At 37.5% G+C, this 21,089-nt stretch overlaps 1 protein-coding gene across 1 annotated transcript in view; it reads right to left on the minus strand.

The window, feature by feature from the left end:
• Positions 1-20,856, minus strand: part of COL11A1 (collagen, type XI, alpha 1) — a 163,784-nt gene extending 142,928 nt beyond the window's left edge. The window contains exons 1-2 of the mRNA XM_010563636.1: positions 20,551-20,856; positions 3,543-3,710 (exon numbers count right to left, since the gene is read on the minus strand). Coding sequence (XP_010561938.1) covers positions 3,543-3,710; positions 20,551-20,665 — 283 coding nt within the window. The 5' untranslated portion in view covers positions 20,666-20,856. The remainder of the gene's footprint in view (positions 1-3,542; positions 3,711-20,550) is intronic.
• Positions 20,857-21,089: the final 233 nt, after the last annotated feature.

Genomic DNA, 21,089 nt, shown 5'->3' on the forward strand with positions numbered 1-21,089 from the left:
GAAATAAACAAAATTAAAAGTGGGTATAGCTTGTTTATAAAGGACGGACTGAGGTTTGTACTCAGTACTGCTCCTGTTGAATCTAGTGGTAAATCTGCATTTCACTTGATGTGAAAGTCTGTTAGGCTTAATAACAAATGAAGTGTAAGACTGAGATTCTAAAATTCAGAATAAACACTGGATCTGTGTGGATTCAGCTGCAATTTGACATGCAAGAAATACACAGATTAGAATCTAATCATAATGTTGGCAATGAATGTAACTGTAACTTTGCATGTGTGAGAGTGGGTAAAATGTTCTTAAACATTTTAAGAATATAATACAGTAAGTTTTAATAAAATAATATGTTACATTTTTGTAATGAATAAATGTATGTAAGACTTCAACATCAAAAGCCGATTTAGGAATTGCTTCTTCCAATGGAGAAAATATAAGACTGTTTCCAAGACGAGTCTTGTGGGAAAACTCTTTCGTGATTCTACGGAGCCTTCCGTGAGGACAAGGTATTGATGGCATTAACTCTTTAGTTACAAAATGCATAAAATCTTCATTGCTTTTTAAATGACATACTACTCTTCTAAACCACAAAATCCCTAGTCTTACACTTATTATATTGTCTGCTGCAATGTTGTTTTATGTGCTTTCTACCATCTTTTTAACTTTTTTTCATAGAAGGTTGTTGAAACACTGTAGTAATATAGACCACTTTAGGGCTTGTTTTAACATCTTATTTTGAAGGGATCAAAGCTCAATAAATAGGAAGCATTTCATTTACTCTGGTGAGCCTTTGGTCAAGTTTTTTAATGACAAAGTAAAGCTGCTAGTTTACACATTAAACTGTACATTATACCTTTTAACATCAGAGTAAAGAGATGTAAAAAAAGGAAAAGAAAGAGAAAAGTTGATTGTCAACAAAGGCCAAAGAAATTATTTGAAAAGCACTAAACACTTGCCCTGTCTGCACTGTTAATCTGAAAGATATGTTGAAAATGCTTATGGCAGGTGACACTAATTCAACCAGTCTGGGCATGTGCTCTTCAAACAGATAGCATCCTATGAAAAAAAAACCTGGAAGCTTTCTAAGAAAGGTAGCTGAAAATGAGTCATGTGCCTCAATTCAGTAGTTTCTGTTATTATTGCTATGACATAATATTCCCAAATGTTTTATCTTGCACCTACATCATGTAACTGTAAGTAAATTTCCTCCAAACACAGTTTTGATTGAAAAAGTAAAAAAATGAATGACATTCTAACATGTAAAACTTTATGTATTGCTATGTATATATAGTTCTTTGACACATGTCTGGAATAGTTATTGAAGTCTTCTCAACTACTTTTAAATTTCTTGTTTACTGGTATGGTTCTATTTGAACTGTAATCAAAAATAACAACAATAATTGGAGGGAAAATTGCTAGAAAAATCTTTGTATATATCTGGGTTGCCACTCCTGTCATCCCTATATGCTTTTGTAAAAGATAACTAAGAGTATATAAACAAACAATACAACAAAAATCCAAGCAGGTATCTTTACAATTACATAATGCCTTCCAGTCAGTGAAATCAATGCTTCTTATATTCTGGAAAGTTGGAAAATATTATCAGATCCATTTTTAAAAGATGGATATATTGACGCTCCCAGCTTTTGCCATTCAGAGATCCCTTTGAGCTACAGTAGCTAAAAGATACGTATACTTCCTGATGAGTACAGGAGTTAGATGAAGGCAAGCATAGGATGCATTAGAACTTGTATTGTTTAGCTAAAATGATGTCTCACAATTTGGTCTTATCTGGGATATCTTCTGTAGTCTTTCCACTACTATAGAGTGTGAGTGAGTAATGCTTCTTTATTTGTCTCCTGCACACAGAAGTGTTACAACAGATTGGTAAAATCAAGCAAACTCATTCCAGTTGTAAAGCAGAAACTGAAAGCATTAATAAGAAGAGCACCTAAATTAAGGCAGTCAAAGGCTATAGAAATTTAGATGTCAGCCAACAACCTCAGTTACTTATTTGTTCTGGCATTCAAGAATCATATGAACAGTTATTACTGCAGCTGCCAAATCTCTTTATGCTACGATTTGATTCATGAATAAGTGCAAGACAACCCAAGCTCTCAGACTTCCAGCTCTAGACTCTCAGGCTTTGATTTAGCAGAAGGTGCTTGTACTGTTCTAAAGTTTCAAAAATACCAGTGATTCCAAGTCAATTTAATCTTCTGTCCAGTTGTATTTCAATGCTTATTTAAAGTTTTTTGTTGTACCATGTGGCTTTAGTGACACACATTGTAAAACTCAGAATATAAATGTGCCAACTTACTACACTGTGCAACTTGTGCAGTTTTTCAATACAATGAATCATTTTTGTATTTTTTAAAGAAAGAGCAGCCCATATTCTGCTAACCTTACTTAGGTGAAGTAGTAATTAATTATACACATAGTCACACTAATATCAGCGAAATATTGTAGACTGTAATGTGCCATTCAGTGAATGATATTTTCAGCTGGATAGCTCTGTTAACTATATGCATCTTAGTTGAGAGGATATATTAAAAACTGAAGAACTGTGTTAAAAAATAATATAGATATTATATCTGTAGTGAATTTTGCTTTGATCTTCTTCCATGAACAAAAAAGTAGACTGATGAGTTAAGTGGACATGTAAGTTATGCTTGAACTGTGTATAGCCGTTTCCCATGTTGCTCTGGGAACGCACTATTATTACAAAATAATGTTCCACACTCTTATAGATCTTGGATGGTATCTACATGATTGCTACTTTGAAAGACAAAAAAGGAAGTATTTTTCTCTCCCAACATCTAATCTGTATGTTTATAGAGAGACTTTTTCAAACTCTGCATGATGTATCAAAGCAGAAAAATTAAATGTTCCTCAATTTGCATTTTTAATATTCTTATGATCATTTTCCTCAACAGTTTGGGTCAAGTGACAAGTGACAGCAAAATAATGGAAAAAAAGTCTCTCCTCAACATCTGAAGAATCTTTTCCAAATTGTGATTATTTCATTCTAGAGAAATTTGAGAGAAGATAAAATCACATTACCTGCCATCCACAACTAGCCTTGTTTGTTTAGTCCCCCAAATACCCAGATACTCTTAGTTAATTCTTAACAGATGGTACTTCTGGGAATGATTTTTGCAATGGCTAACCACAACCCATTTCTACCACTGCACCATTACTCCAGGAAGTACTGCTTTTAAATGGACTGAAACTGGAGGAAACTTGCCAAAGCCACCAAATAAGCTTTCCATCAGACAGCATCGTGAAAGAACAGGTAATATGGCTTACAGACCAATTCTGCCAGTGACACAGAATTTGATGAAGAGCTTTTTAACTGAAGCCAATAAAAACTGATTCATTCAGTGGATAAAGAGCATGTTCTGTCATCCGTATGCAGGCCCAGCTCTAGGGATAACAGAATTGTTTTGTGGTATTGATGATGGACTGCATGCTGTGCTTTAGATACCATAAAAACATAGGCAGTAAAATAATCTACCAAAGTAATAGCTTTCTGACAATCTTACCTGGGTACAGCTGCTTTGTTGGGGCACTCAGCTGTGCAGTTTTTGAAACTCTGTAGGCAACATCCGATCCTTTTGAATCCCTCCTGTTTGTGCAAAATCCTGCTGTTCTTGATACTCCTTCCGGTGAATTGTGAAATTCTAATGCTTTTAGCACATCAATGGGTTCAGCTGGCAAAGGAAAAAAAACCCAACAAAAAGAATTACTCATCCTGCATCTCTACAGTATGCAGCCTCTAAAAAGGGTATTAATTTCATTGCAAAAGTATATGTGTAATCATAGCAGTAGCTGCATCCTATTTTGATTTATTGCAGATTACTCCTACACTAGAATTTTATTTTACGAGGATTATTCATTTTTAAATATATGAGTTCATCACATCCAATGTAATTGTTATGCTCAAATTTTCAAACTACTTGACTAGACTGAAAATCACCGGTTCCCAAATGCAGAGAAACTTGGTGATTGAAACTTACAACACATTCTTTTAATGCGTGATTTCTAAGAAGCAGAACTGATTTTAATAGTGCACAAAAGTATCAGAAGTATTCAGCTACAAATAATCTACTATCAGAAACTCGTCTGTTGCTCACATTAAAATATATTCTGATTACATATGATTGCTTTCTCAGACAAAAAGTTATAAGGAAGAAGCTAATCTTGTTTCTCATTGAGTTAGAGAAAGAAAAATGTACCTGCTTTGCCTGCAAGGAGTCAATGGACTGAATCACAATCTTTCATTATTTCCAAGTTAAAATTCAAATGGACTTGATTTGTACTTTAGAGCCCAAGTACAATCAGGTTGCATTTATGCTCAGAGTCTAACAATTTAAAGTTGAAATCCAGAGCTGCTATTGCACTGATATTCATACAATTTTTTTTTTATAGATAATATATAAATAAAAAAGCCTACAACAAAGCTTCAATCTATAAAAGTTCACCACAGCAAAAGGGCCAAGTACTGAATGGACAAGCACTTCAACAGAGGCAGTGAGAGAACACAGTTTGCCTACTGTATATCTTTTCTCTTAGAAAAAAATAAGGTGTTCATTCTCATACTCCCTACAGATCATGGCTTCAGTAACTTTTTTTTTTGAGTGGAAACAGAATTTCAACAGACCATTTTTTCACTTGGACTATTCTGCATTTTTTATGTTGGCAAACTCATAACCACTTTACCTAGAAAGACAAAGTTTTACATGACTTTCAGTGTTAAAGCTGAGAAATGTGTTTGGTAAATCTGACCCTTCTTCATGTTTTTGAACGGCACTGTGGCATTAACTATAGCTAATTTATTTTCTTATGTGTCAACAAATATCAACTTAAGGCCCAAAATTCACTGTGTGCAAATATTCAACTGTTTGAACAACTATTTGCAAACAACAAGTGAAAGAGTGTAAAAACATAGGCAAAGTGATATTCTGATTACACTCACTGATAGAAACACATCTACCTTTTTCTTACTATTTGTACAGTCCTAGGCAGTGATACTATTTTTTTTGTCACTGTAGTATCTCATAAGTCACATTAGTATATTCACTATCAATAACAGATGTGAACAAAGTTAAGTTTAACCAGCTCATCCTATTCATCTCTTGGCATTGCCAAATACGAAGAACTCAACTTTGTGGTTAAACCTATCTTTGAATAACATGAAAAGTATATTCTTTAAAAACAAAATCTGAGGTTTTCTCAGCCTAGAATGCACATAACTTGTCTTAAAATATATTCAGAAGAAAATGCTTGTGAGCTTCTTTAATTATTTTTCACATCACACAACTTCTCATTTCCTTTTTCCATCAGATCATGTTATCAAATATAAACTCAACAGCTAATGTTTGTTGCAAGCTAATACATTTTGAATGAATGCTACAGTATACACCTGAATTTACGTAAAATCTACATACCCTGCAGATTCAAGAAATTATGTTTAAACATTCTAAAAAGAAAAGTTTCAAGAGCATGCAAATTCTGAAACAGTCTTACCTCTCTGTTAACTACTGACTAAATGATTTTAATGGATATAATGTATTCTCTATAGGTATTCAAAACAATTCTAAAATTACTACCATAGTGAAGGAACTGCCACACTTTTTTTTTGGTAATGGATGGCTATTTTTGCAGTACCTCTAATAATTTGAACCAGTAAAGTAATGTAGAACCAGTCACTGGAAATATTAGTAAAAATTCCAAGTCGCTGTATAAGTCAACCACTGCTACATTCCTTTTTCCTTTGCTCTATTCTATAATTTATACCAGATTCTTCATTATTTTTTTGAATAATGGCTGTTCTTTGCCTGGCTGATTGGGAGAGTATTCACCCATAAACAAGATTATTCATTACTCCCTGCTAGCTCTGCTGCTAAAAAGCTTCCAGACAAGAAACAGAATAATAATAGAAGAGAACAATCTGCAAACCACAAACTCCAAATAATAAGAACAAACATTTTGTTAATAGTCCATAGATGACATTTATTTCTGCAAACTGTGATTCACAAAATGTAAATAGCAAAAACATTAGTCAGTTTACAAGGATTTCTAGAAATGTAACTTGTCATAGAAATCACAAGTTATATGAAGTAACTTACGCAAAAGAGGCAATTAGTCTATCTCCAGATATAATATGGCTGACTTACTAAATATTTACAGATCACAAGTAGCAGACACTGCTCCCCTAATTTATATAAAAGATTTCAGATAGCCACTCCGACCAATGGTTAAAAAGTAAAGAAGTTCTTTAGAAGTCTTTAGATAAACCAGGCAGGAATGTATAAGGTTTAATACGCTTCTTCACAAAAATTTGCTTTTGATAGAAACCTACATATCATTCAGTCTATGAAATAAACAGACTGAGTTTGTGCCTCTTCCTCATAAATGTTTTTGCAACATTCTTGTGTGTGTCATTATTTAACCCAGGCTTGACTCTTACCAAATGCCCAGATTAGGATGCAACCAATCCTATATTTCAGCTGGGAGGTAGCAGGCCTGGAAGTCTCCTCACAGCTGTTATTGCCACCTCCCAGCTGCAAACAGGGCTTACTGTGTAAAGCACTTCTCCTCTACACTCCTCCTGTGTCATGCATAGGGCTACCACATATTGGGGTTTCTGCAGGAACACCCTCTTTTTGCTAGTGGAAATTTTGTCTCAGTGAATTCCAGGATTTTTATTTACATTTTCTGGAACTATGGCAACCTAGCTGGAGCAAGTGTTCAGTAGCCCTGACCAGGCTGCCATGACATTAGTCTCAAAATTCTTGACGAGTTCACTGTGCCTGTTCAGATGATCTGCTCAATGCCTCTACAGAAAGCACTAGGCACAGTTGCTCTCAATATGCCACAAAGCACACACACGTAGGAATCCACTCAAAAATAAACAGCTCTTGAAAAACAGCAGTGTAAACCAGCAGAGTTTAGAGCTGTCCTGTTTGAAGTATAAAAGACGATGAGAAGTCCTTGCACAGTCAACACTGCCCTGCTTAGAAGACTGGGGTGGAGAGGTAGGAAGACAACTCACAGAGTCAGGGAAGAGCACAGTCAGGAAGCTATCAGCTGAAACTGTGGCTTCTCTCTGCCAGATTCTGTAGGTTCTGCAGTGCTCAGTGTCACTGTATCCTGGGAGCTTCAGCTCTTCCTGAAAACTGCCTCTTCTCTAGCATTCTGCTCCCACACAATTTCTGGGAATGGTTAAGAAATAGCCAGAAACAGCACCGCTGCTAAGGCCATGCAGTTTGCCTGTTTCCATGGTCCACAAATTAAGATTACAACTTGTATTTATATAGAGCAACATTAATGTAACCCATATATTGGCAGATCTAGGCTCTCTCACAAGAATTTCCTTAGAGTGCATAAAGCAGCTTGCCTAAATGATTTTACCTTCTAGTCTAATTTTCTTGGATAGCTTTCTCATAAGAGAAGTAAAGAAAACTGCAAATTAATGATATATGATGTAACGCTTTTGCATCCTTCCAATTTGGTGCTAAGATTTAAGATGGCAAGGAAATAACCAACAAATAAGTGTCATGCAAACAGCTCCGTTCAGCAGTTCTTAGGGTGCAGTTAGTGCTCCTTATGAAACCTTGACATCAGCTTTGAAAACTCAACTCTGTTTGCCATGGCAAATTTGACAAAATACAAGAACCAGACCCTAAAAGTGGGTCCTTTCGTGCAGGTGTTTATGGCCACACTGCACTGCTGCTTGAAGGCCACCTCCTGCAGGCAAGCCAGACAAAGCCACAAGATAACCCTTTGAAAAGAAGCCTGTGTTCATCAGGGCAAGCCTGCATTTTTCAGATTAAGCTCTCCTGAGTTTCAGACTGCAATCAAAAAGCAAGTTTCCACTGTGCTACTTTTCCACTGATGAAGAACAAACTGCAAGAGATCATTCTTCTCACTAAATATTATAGTGCAAAGTTCAACAGCATATGTCCTTGATTCAAAAAAGTTCAGAGAGACATGTGCAACTTTCACTGCCACTAACAGACTACACAGTAGTAGCCAGACAAGAAGTGCTGGGATTTCTGGAATGGCAAGAAGAATTCTTAAAAAATCCCTTTTTAGAACACAGAATTGTGTGAGATGGGAACCTGAGTGCCCTAGTATCTTTCAAGACACCAAACTGTCAATCAATTAGCTCCAACATAAGTTTTTATTTTTCAAACATAAAGAAGGTAAAGCACAAAAAAAAAAAAAAAAAAAAAATTAGTGGTGTAACATCTCAAGACCTGAAATAACTTGTAATTTGCAATATTTAAAATTGTAGAGCCAAATTCTGGTCTTCATTACTGTGGTGTGACTGAAGTACATCCATTCACTCAATGAGCTTTCCATATTTGTAGTGGTATGGATAAGAAAGAACATTTATTCTAGAGCATTTCATATTAAATATAACTCCAAACCCATATTTAATCTTCCTTTGCTTTCCCTTTAGCTTTCTTCCACAGGAACTAAATAGGAACCTCAGGGGAAAAAAAAAAAAAAAAAGACAGATTGACAGAAATATAAAATCTTCTAAGCTACTTTAAATGGTACTAAAATATGTGTAAAAGCATGCTAACTAAGAAAAAGAAAGAAAAAAAAAACTTCTGTCAGCATATCTCTGCTGGAAATTAAAGGATTCAGTAGAGTTAAGTAGTTATAAACTGGAAACTAGATCACACTTTTACACTGCCAAGCCAGGACAGAATATCAGGAGTGAATTACATGAGGGAAACTTCATGTTTTTTCTATTTGTTTGGAGAGGAGGAAAATGCATATAGAAACTGACTTCCACTTTTGGTTAGCATTTTCAAGCCTAGGCTTCCTATACATACAATGATACATTTATTTTAAAGGCTATGACAATGCATTCTATTCAATGAATTAATAACCACATCTTTCAAAAATATAATGCAATTACAGATTGAAAAAGAACCTCTGTAAAAATCTAGACTACATTTTGATCATACATTCACAGTTAAAAATATCATAGCTTTCATTTCATTCCACAATATCTAAATTGAAATAATATCTGTGATATATAATTCCTATTAATACTGATACTACACATATGGATCAAATTCTGATGCCTTTATATTGCATTATACCTAACAACTACTGCCATTGTTCAATGTGATTTTTTCTGGAGTTAAGTAGAAGCTGGTGAAAACAGCAGATTCATTTCTGATAGGTTATAATGTCATAAATATAAACAGCACTTCTTAAACAAGATCAGAGGACTTGCTTCCTTCACTTTGACTTCCTGATACATTTGAGCTGGAATCTATTATGTAATATGGCTCTTCCTCTCTCTTGGTGGAAACTGTCCATGGAGGAGGTTCCCAGGGACCATAACAATACAAGTTATGATATCAGAGAAACGAGGGACTGAGAAACTGTACAACAATGCAGAAACTGAAGTCGTTTGGACACACAGTCTGTGCTGATGACTTATTCAATATGTAACATCAAGCCTCCTTGTCTTAAGGATGACCTCATTTTTCAGTATAAATGCTTAGCATTTCCACATCTCTCTATGGGAATGCTTCTTGTAGGTGACCACATGAACCTAGATAAAAGGATATACATTACAAGACAGGGACAAGTTGTATCAAATGCAAGAAAATTTGCATTGGAATGGCCAGGTCTGGTTCATAACATATGGATTCATTTAAATGTAGATGGTAAATAAATGCATGGTGGTTAATCGTATCTTCTTAGTTTATAAAATACGTATCCTGTCTGTAACTGAGATCATGGCAAACTTAATATCTTAGCAATAGGCAATAAAATTTCTTGTTTGTGCTTCAGTAGCCACCATCAAAATTCTGCATTGTGATAAAGCCCATCTGACCCTCCAAAGGCAAACTGTACAGAACACAAAAAAGATGGATCAACAGTGCACCTAATGGCAGCAATGTTGCCTTTGGAATTACACCAGTAGCAATCACTTTGGATAAAAGAGTAAAATCTATACATATTATCTTTCTAGTTACAATCATGTTGTAAGGTTAATTATCTTTATTTTAGTGACTTTGCATTTATGAAAATGTTTTGATTTACAACAGATGCTTTTTTACAATTTTCTAGCTACTGATCAACTGCAGCAATGATCCAAAACCAAAAGAAGTTCTTCATCTAGGCTTACTCAAATTGCATAGGTTTACTCAAATCAATGTAGTGAGTGACATTAATGTAAATGCTAGGTATGTAAATGTTAGGATATTAACACACACTGAAAATAGAGCTGTATTGTTTCACACAAGTAGAATGTTCTGTCCCATATCACTCTAAGCAGCTAATGTATATGTTTTAATAAATTTACACTTAAGTATATGAAACACTTGAGCTCCTGTTTCTTAGCACACATTTCAGCTTCCACTCACAGTATCTTACTAGTAATTTAAGTCTGTTGCTGTCACAAATCAATTGACAAATTCTGTATCAGATTCATTTCATTGATAGAAAATGACCTGGACACTCTGTTACTAGGAATTTTTTTATCTGCAGAAGAAAAAAAATTCTGCATGCTTGTGAGTGCTTCCTCAGAAATTCTTTTTTAATGTATATAGGCTAATTGGTTATCAGATAGGTTTCTAACCATCCTTTCCTACATAAAGCTGTATTGAGAAACAGTTTATAGGTCAGTTCCACGAGTGGCTACAATTCCGCACTACTGTGCATCTTACTCAGTATTTCATGTCTTAGTCAGATCTTAAGAGGTCAAACATATAGAGTGATCCTATCACAGATGCATGCAGTGGTCCTCAGTAGACTTGGAATACATGCAGATTGGACAGGTATTATTCAGTGAATTGAGAGTTCTTTTGAGTGAATTTGATTATCCCTTAAGAGAGAACCAAAGAAGCCAGAATGGACAACTGTGCTTCTTATCCAGAAGGTCCCATACCTTGAGTTTTCTGCTATTCTACACAGAACATGCTGCAAGCCCCTTAGAAGCTGCAGTGAGAAATCAATATAGCCCTGAACCTTTTTAGATAGGCTATACCAAACTTGACATCTATTATCTTTCTATAAACTGTACAGCAAAGCATTTTTAGCTGCAATGAAAGGTGCTAGCGACTAAGGACCAAACAGTTCAAGACAGACTTTTACTGAAGATAGGGTATACAGAGGAAACTATCATCTGCATTTTCAGAAGGAAGGACTTCACTGTCAGGCCTCGAAGTAAAACTCTCCAGGACTGACAGGAAAGTGACTGTGGTGGCAACTTCTGGCTACAAAATTCATTCCCATAAGAAATTGTTCAGGGGATGACTCATTTAGACAAAAATATTTTTCTTTCTGTTCAAATGCCTAATAAAGCATAGAAGTTGAAATCCTATTATATTTAGATTTTGGTCTCGTAACTCCTGGGTCTTAGTCTCTTAATTTTATGAGAGAGTTCAGGCACGATGATCCTTCCCTATTTAAAGGCTATGTTCACCTACATAATTTACAAGATGCTCCCAGACTGCATACCGGGGGACATACTTTAAATGCAAATAATAACATAACTCAGGGGGAAAAAAGCCAGTATTCTTTACTTTACAGATACACCTTAGCAAACTGAGTGTGCAACTGTTTGCTATACTGTTAATAAATTTGGCAACTGTGGCTCTTCCTTTTTCAGATATAGTAAACCGTCTTTTTATAATAAACAGTATTATATATTTTTCAGATATAATAAACAGATAACTTCTCGAGTTATTGTAATTCTTCAGCAACACCCTTCTTTTGATTAATGTGGAAGTGAAAATTTATCAGTAATGACTCCACAAATAGCCTGTAAGAGTTACAATCAATAACTCGTAATTGGTGAGATACAACCCTGGAGTAGAAAAGAGCTTAATTTGCCCCAGTAAAAAGCATTATCTGAGAAATTTAAGAAGACTAATGTTTCTAAATTACTATCATTTTACTTCATATTTTTTCCATGGAAATATGTTTCATTCTGCCAGTAATCTGTTCCAATGGAACCACCACAAAACTAAAACTTCAGTGTTGAAACATTAATCTTCAATTCTAAATGGAGTGGTTTTTTAAAGTTTAGTCCAGTTTTATTTCACTGTGACAGATCATTTAAAGAGTAGAAGCTATTATAGCCTGGTAGGCTAAAATATGCATATTTGGTGGGTAATGATGAAGGAACTCCTTATATCTGTGGACAAGACTTTCAAAATAGGCTACCTATGGTTAGATTTCTAGGTATATATTTAGGAACTTAAATAGAAGGTACTGCTGCTCCACAGTTTTTTGAAACTATGCTACCTATTAAAGGCATAATAGCCTACAGTTATTTAGTTTATTTACTTTTCTTAAAATTTTGAATCTTCATAGCTATAAGTGCTCATTCTAAGGGCTCTCCGTGTATTCTATAAGTGAGTAAAGGTAAAAACTACTATGATGAAGGTTTCTAACTGACACTCATTTGATGGTCCAAGTCTTAATGAATGTAAGAGGTGAAAATATTTTCATGAACAAGAACTCATATGAAGGTGTAACTAGTCTTCAGTTTCTGCTGTTGACCTCTCAGAACAGTGCTGTCAGGCCAAAAGAAGGGAGAAAAGTTTTTCTTTTAAAAACAGTCTTAAATACAGATTGTGTCAAAGTCCTTCTACATAGGTCTATTTTAGCTACCATTTGCCAAGCTGTTTCAGCAGTTCTCCTACTGTGAAACCTGGTAACTTTTCCCCTCCTTGCATTCCTTCTCCCAGATTATTAGTCCAGTTTCTGATTCTATCAACAATTAGCAAGCAGTTTCGTTTACCAGCTAGACCAAAGTTTGCTAGAGCAGGAAGAGTAGTGAATGCTGCCACTTTGCCAAATTATCAGTAAGGAAATCTTTACTAGCAGTGTTAGAATCTGGATTTGTTAAACTGTTAGTTTGTTGACCTTTAGGATACAAGACCCATCTATTACCAGAAATCTGTTCTATTTCTAATGTGATAGGAATATTTTTGTTCTTATTTTACCCTTATGCACTTTTACTTATTGTGGGCAGCTATGATGGGCACGCTTTAAAAACAGAAATACATATAATTATTATTTTCTGTACTTATTAACTTACCGTGACTTCATCTGTTAAGCATTAATACAGGGGTAAACATCGAAAAGCAGGAATTCAAAAGCATGTTATGCCCAAAATGCTTCATTGAGCTTACCAGTTCTTAGAAAGGACTCTACTGCCTTCCCACTGCAGGCTCTGGTGTCTGTATCCCAAGCAATGATTCCCTGCAGTTCTGCCATAGGTGTCTAAGCACTAGAAAAGGATCAGGCACTCTTCTGTCCTCAGCATTTCCTACTGGCTAGCTCTGGGCAGATCTGCACTTCCTCACAGTCTTTTGGGATTGGCAGTCTGAGAATCGCCTGTCTCGCAACTCTCTACTGAGAGCTCAGACACGTTAACAGAAGACTGTTCTGGGAGCAAGCATCAAAAGCATCGGTTCTGCAAGTGTCCTTTGTGAAGGTTCCTATACTTTTCATATATGTTAACCAAAGGGCTTTACAGAATTGGATAATATGAACTGTCTGTTTTCTGGGCTGCAAAACTGAGTTACAGAGCATCTTCTAGGTACAAAAATCAAACCAATTAAGCTGCCTAAAGTAATTACATAGTGCTCCTGAAAATCAAGCTGGTTTTTTTCTAGGTACCTAAATATAAATTTATGAGATTAACTGAATAGATATTGCCCATGTATATATTTCTAGAGACATACTTCAAGGTTGATTTACCTGTTAAAAATTTTCCTACATGTTAGCTTTTAGATGAATTATGTAATTGGGATCTTGGCTGGTGACAATTTTAGAAGAAGGTATTACTGCAGTAATTTCATATTTAATGATTACAAGAACTAGAGATTATCCAGATGCATATAGGAATGCTCTATCCAGCCTATGATTGACTATTTCACCAACAGAGGGCTTGTGTAGAACTGCTCAGAACTGGCTATTTCTGTTTCCACACCAGTTATTTGAAAATTTTTCATTGACTTCCTATGCCGCAAAATTTGCTAAATACATAATAGTATTTCAAAGACAATAAAGACAGTCTATGAATATACGGGATGCATTTTTGATACTCACCAAGTACTAACTCTATCTCTTTTTAAAGACCAATCTCTAACACTCATACAGTAAAAAAGAAAAACAAACACTAAAAAGCTCTTAAACCCCATATTGAAACCAGTGGAAAACCTGCCTATATCAACTACACACTCAGATTTTTAATAAGGTTAGCTTGCAGGCTTATTTATTTACTGGAAATAATCAGCAAAAATTAAGAATAGTTATTTCTGGTTTCTGTTACATTGCACAATTCTGGAGCGTAACCTAGATTTTGAGATTGACGTTTCATATTTGCTTTATATATTTTGCCACAAAACATGACTTTTTTATTACTGAAAACCCTCTTTGAGACTAGATAGGTTGTACTTTTATCACTTGTTCAGCAACATTGACTACAATCAAGCACTAAAGACCTGATCCTGATTCCATAAAATGTTTCACTTGTTACCCACAAAAGATTGGGCTAGTTCATCATCTGGTGCAGACCTGTATTGATCCATCAGTTTACAGTATTTTAACATCTGTCTCAATACTTCTGTGGAGTTATTCCTATTTTACACCACAGTAGATTATATCAGAACTGCAGTCCAAGTGTCTAACTATGTTGAGGCCTCTGCTAAGATTTAAAAAGTTCATTTTGTACAGACAGTGGAGACAGTACTTCCAACTGTGAAAATCAGCAAAACAAGTATTAAATTCTTGGAGTATCCTGTTTCTTTTACCATATCAAAAAAAGACACAGTCTAAAAATGGTCACTGCTACAGGAAGAGACAAGGTATTCCCTCAGCAATTAAGCATGAAAGAAATCAAGCCCACTTAAAAGCTTTGTCAGTCAAGGTATTTATTCAGAAATAATCTCAATAGTCTTCAAAAACATCTTCTAATAAATGGGAGTTTTCAAATGTGGAACATTTGTATATTTTTCAGCAATAAGCATAGAAAAAACGCAAAACACAGCTAAGCACAAGATTTACAAATGGTGCCATTTAAAGTAACCCTATTTAATTTGATAGGGAAACAACTAAATGATTTTTTTCAAATCATACAACTAAAAACTTTCACCATACTTTCACTGATGTCGAGGTATTATCTCCCTTCTGAGAGCAATGCAAGGAAATCAGACCCAATTCTGTATCCTACTGATATTAGCAGGAATTCCACTTAAGCAGACAGCAAAGCTGTAAAACCTTGAATTTTATTTTTTTAATAAACTATGAACAACCTATCAGCTTACTATGATAATTTGAGTAAATACACAGGTAAGGAACAGAGTAGGTAAAACTTAGACTACAGTAATACTCTAACAATGTGACCATAATTTGACTCATAACTAAGTTAATTCATATTACAGACGAAGCTTAGCTGCCAGTGACATTATTCATAGCACAATCAGGATCTTCATTTTTTTAATCATAATTTATAACACATCTTTCAATTTCCTTTGCAGCAAACACTTTACTTCCATAATATCAGCTCTGCCAAGTAACTTCTATTTCACATACTGTATGCATTAACACTTTGACATACAGTGAAGTCCCAGACCTAGAATTTATAAAGGTTTTTACAACCCCTTATGTGTGATAATGTGCTAAAAAGAATTTAAGTTCTGCCAGATTTTACTACTATTGTAATAACAGGGTCAACAATTAATCCTTACATTTACAGTCTGTAAACTTCGTATTTAATACTGAGTAGTACAGTTATAAGCCCTTGCAACAAGCATGTGTGTTCACCTAATTCCTTTTAAGCCACTGCTCTCTATTGTGTCCATCCAGAGGGCAAATCTTTATCACTGCATGAGATTTCACACTCTTAGAACATTAGAGATTTGTCCCAAGCTCTGCTTAATTTATTCCCCCTTATTATCAACAAATACTCAGAACCTATTATCAACAAATACTCAGAACAACAATAAATTAACCAATGCTGGGAGGATTTCTTCTGAAAAGAAGCAGAGAGCTTTACAGAGAAAAGAAAAGCAACTTCTTAATCTTGCTGGCAGATGGAAACCCTACTGTTCACCACTGTACAAAACAAATCCGGGAGAGACATAATTGCTCCAGTGTGTTTTAGGTATAACTTCACTTCAGTAGTAATGTCACGGCTCTTTTATTATGCTGCAACCTTGTTAGAATTAAGGGCCCTATTTGGAGGAGACCAAATAATTCTGGGCAAGACAATTGTGCAACTGACTACGACAACTCCTTTCCTACATTTTACAACTGCTACAGACACCAATTTTACCAACAATGTTTTTTTTTTTTTTTTTTTTTTTTTCTGTAATCAGAAAACACCAGAGCACCAGGAAAGGTTTTACAGCAAAGATTATTTTTTCTAGTGACATTCCAATAGCAGGTGCTAGGCACAGAGATCATTTCAAGCCAAAACCACTGAATATTTGAACATTTGTGGGTATTCTATATGTACTTATATACAGTTACATTTGTTAAGATATACACAAAACTGAAGTTGAGAAACTTCTTTTCTGCAGGGCTAGTAAAAAGACATAGCTTCCTGCAGCCTGAATAGTCCTTTCTGGGATCCTTGTGAAGTCTCCTTCTAAAGTAAATGCAAAGATTCATGCTCTAGAGAATCTACAACACATACCAGTCATTTTTCTGTGTCAGATGTCTGCTGCTGAAGCTGAAATAATTATTTTACCTTAGAAACAATTTAAAAAATCTAAATTACATAGCAAAACAGACATATACATGCAGGTCTCTCTTGCACTATACTGGGAAGACTGGACCATTTCACCTGCTGATCCCTGGGACTCAGAAATAACTTCAGCTAGGACCACTAGCTGAATCTAGTGAAATCACCTTTTGTTTAATCGCTTTTGCTCACTTTGTGAATACTCATCTGAGAAACCCCTGTATGTCCGCTGTTTCTGAAGGTTAATGGCATTTTGTTAAATTAAAATTAGCACACAAGACTATTTCACTGTAAAATAAAGGAACAACAACAAAACGTTTATATTCTTTTTCAACCTTAAAAGTGAATTGATCAGTTAAAATCAAAAGTGCTTTACATCACTAACCGTTCTGAGAAGAGATTCATACTTTTCTAGTTTAAAACACCTTTTGTACAAGTTTAGACTAGCCAGATACATTAAACAGTTTTCATTCAAGAAACAGATCTGTATCTTCCCAGTGTAACTTACTAAGCAATTACAAACAAGTAACCGTGTTAAGTGTGCATCCACAAAGAAAACTCTCCTTTTGCCATCACTAGTGGGCCCAGTTCTGCATTCCTTCTGCACCTAGAACTCCCACTAGTTTCCAAGCCTGTGTGTGGGAAGTACAAGGAACCTTTGTATTTCCTAAGACGACTGTAAAAAGTATCTATTCTATATTAGAAACAAATCTGCCTGTCGCTTACAGAAGGTCCAAAGTGTATTTTCTATATATAGCTTCATAGCCTCATTTTCAGTAAGGATTCTTAAATCTTTTTGCACTTAGATTAAGAGCTGGATTTCCATTTGCTTGAAAAAGCTCATAAATAATAAAAAGACTGATTTTTCATTTCTTGCCCATGAAATTTAAATCAGCATCACAATAGTGCATTGATGCCAGGCCCTTACAAAAAATTTATAGTGTTGAAGCCATGCCATTTTGACTAAATGAGTTTATTCATTCCAAACACATTACCAACAGATTAAGTATTAAAGGTGAGGAAGGGGAAAGGAAATCAAAGGATGTCTTTTAAAATACTGAATTTTGTTTGCTTTAGCCAAGTCATAAAGCAAAAACATTTTCTAAAAGGAGCTGCTTAAGAGCTGGTGGGCACTGAGCTGACCAAATATGAGTCACTAGTTTTCCCATTCAGTTGCTTCTCACTTCTGTAACTTTTTCTGCCTAAAGAAGAAATAACTCAAGAGCTCAATTAAATCTTTGCACCCTCTTTCTTGGTACTATGAAAGATACCTCATACTTCTCTTTCTCTTTTGTGTTAAATAAAGAACCTTGAAAAAAAGTCAAGAATTTTAGGAATCTTTTGAGGTTTCTCTACACAGAATGGATTCTGTTGTCTTAAAAAGAAGTCACTGCTATATGAGTAACACTTTATATGAATACACCATTTCTTTACATAGGGGTATGTAATTTTCTTTACATAGGGGTAGTTTATGAAAAGTCAGTTGAAGAATATAGCATTTAATTTGACAGAGTTTATAAGGGCAATGATTCATATTTTACCCAGCACTGTCATTTAAGTCATATTGTTTACCTGCTGCAGTATGCTATTTTATTTTATTCCTCAATATTTTCCCTCTCCTACTTTCAAATATGAATCATTATGTCCTATTTATCTTTTAACTACTTTAAATAAGATTAGAATACATAAAAGATGATTCAGAAATATCTCCCTTGTACTCTGTTAGGGAAATTAGGTCAAATTCTACTCCCTCTGTAGTCAATGGAAAAACTCTTGCTGACTTCAATAACAGATCAAGCCCTAAACACACAGCTCCCTGTAGTTTCTAAGCAAATGGCACACTGTATTTCAGAAAAGTTCAAGAAGTAAGTTCTTTTCAGAATGCTTCTACAAACACAAGAGGCCTGTAGTTTTATGTTTCTGAAATGTCCTTTACACATAAGGCTAGAGGGAAAGATTTTTAATATAGCTTTTTAATTTAGTAGAGTTATCAAAACCAAATTAGTCTGCCTAATGTTGCTGAATGTATTTCAGTAAGTACCAGATAACTTGTGTTGATTTTTCCTGGGCTGCTTGGGTTTAGATTTTCTTTTAATTTTTCATTTGCATCCAACCCGTTATGTAAAGATAATCTACATAAATCCTACTTAATTAAGTCAGTTCTACTGTGAATGGTCACATGAAAAGTGGTATAAAAAATCTATCATGCTTTTGCGAACAGTATTGCTTCTTGAAGAAGTTTAGTTTCGACACAGTAATTGAGGAGACGCATCCTGGGAGCTCTGCGAGGTTAATTCACCCTGGGTGTAACTCCACTGGGGTCCGTGGAATTGCAACAAGGATGAAATTTGACCCAATCCAATCCCTGTCAGAAACGGGGCCAGCAGGGGGCAGAAGCCCTGATGGATCTGACACCGTCAAGCTTGTGCTCAGGTATAGAGGGCTTGAATGAAAACTGGTCACTTTACTGTGCTCCCTCCAGGACTCCTGTTGATTCAGAAAGTGGGAATTCAGATCGATAAATACCTCGTTAAAATAATAAATGCGTAAAAATTGAACCTTTCTCTTCGGCGAGTTAAGCCCCTTCATGGATGTCAGACCCAAAAACCTCAATCCCAGCCAGACTGGCCCCCAGATGCGCCTGCGGACTCCGGCGGGAGGGAGGGATGGAAGGAGGGAGGAAAAGGCAGCATTTCTCCCCTCGGTCGGGGAGGAAAGCGCTCCCGCCACCGGAGATCGTACACTGCAGCCCCGCGAAATGTGCGAGCACATCTCAAAGAGCCGGAGCGCCTCGCCGGCGCCCGGATGGGACGGCGCGGCGGGCGGCCGAGGGCTGAACCGTGCCGGGTAGCAGTGCGGAGGGGAGAAGTGCGGGGGACGAGAGGGGGCAGCGATTCCTTTCTGCTGAAGCTGCCTGGCTCTTGTTCCCACTGCAAGTCCCGCGCGGACTGCACCCTACCCACCAGGTCCACGGACACCTAAGGGACCACTCGACCCCCCCCCCCCCCCGGGGAGGCTGCAAAGGGGGAAGGAGGCTAGGGACGGCGCCCCGGCTCTGACACCGCCCCTGTGGAGCCCAGAGACCGTCAGGCTGAGCCTCCCGACCCGCCCCCCCCGCCGGGGCATCTGCGGGCCCGGCTCTGCCCACACCACCTGCGGGGCGCCGCTACCGCCGGGAGCTGCTCTCCTCAACGTCTGGCAAAGGGCCCCTTCAAACGTATTTTCTGCTCCCCTCGCGTCCTGGAAAACTTTTTGCCCACTGGAACACTTTGCAAAGTGAAAAAAAAATTTAAAAAGCGGAGAATGGAGAAAAATGAGAGCAGAGAGCCTCCACCCCCCAACTTTCCCCTTCCTCGCCCCTCCGAGGAGAAGGCAGATACTTGTCGCTCCATTTCAGCCACAACTTGGTGAACTTGAGCAGAGTAACCACTCTCTAAGTTCAACAAAACCGAAAACCGTACGCACGCTCCACAAAACTGAGTTCAGCGCTGGAAGAGAAGTCACTCTGTTCAACAAGTATTTCTTCCATCTTCCCACCCCGCCAGTGCATCCCCTTCACTGCATTAAAACCACATCCAAAGTTAAACGCTGAGGCTGAACGGGAGCCACCCCTTCGCGGCACCTGGGAGGGACGTCCCTGCCCGCGCTGCCGGGGGCTCCCAGCGGGTCTCCGCGCCCCGAGCCGGCCCCGAGCCTCGGGAGCCGCTCCGACAGGTTTCCTCCGAAACGCGGCCCCAGCCGTGCCCTGGCTCCTTCTGCCCGGGGCGGGGAGAGAGGCGACCGGACCCCCCGGCTCCCCTTTGCTTTCTTACCTCCTCTGACCTCTGCAGCCCGGAGAAGGACAGCGAAGGTGATGAGCACGGTTACAGCCGAGTCCCAGGGCCACCTTCTCGTTTTCCACCTTGTGGACCATCTCTGCATCTCCATGCTGGGCACCCACAAGTGTGAATTAAACCCGGGCGCCTTCAGTTTATACCAGCTCCGTCCTTTCCACTATATTCCCAGAGAAGAATTCTCCTATAGAGCCATACGTAGTATACCAAGAGGGGCTTTCTCTCTCACACACCCCTCCCTCTCGGCCCGGCCTTGCGCAGGCCCCTCCGACCCGTCCTCCCCGGCGCCCTGCCTTCAGACTGAAGGGAGATGAGGGGCTTTAATCAAAACGCGAAGAGCGCCGCATCCCCCTAAAGGCTTCATCCCGTCAGAGGGCTGGGCGAGAGGCTCCCAGGGCCACCCCTGGAGCCCAACTGACAAGCCAGCCGCCGGGCGGAGGCCAATCGCGCGGCTCCCCCGGCCGCCCACAGCACCGCCCTCCGCCTCGGCGGCGGCACACCGGCCTCTGAGCGGCCGC

Source organism: Haliaeetus leucocephalus, unplaced genomic scaffold (assembly GCF_000737465.1).
Source record: "Haliaeetus leucocephalus isolate CR32 unplaced genomic scaffold, Haliaeetus_leucocephalus-4.0 Scaffold172, whole genome shotgun sequence".
Classification (NCBI taxonomy): domain Eukaryota; kingdom Metazoa; phylum Chordata; class Aves; order Accipitriformes; family Accipitridae; genus Haliaeetus; species Haliaeetus leucocephalus.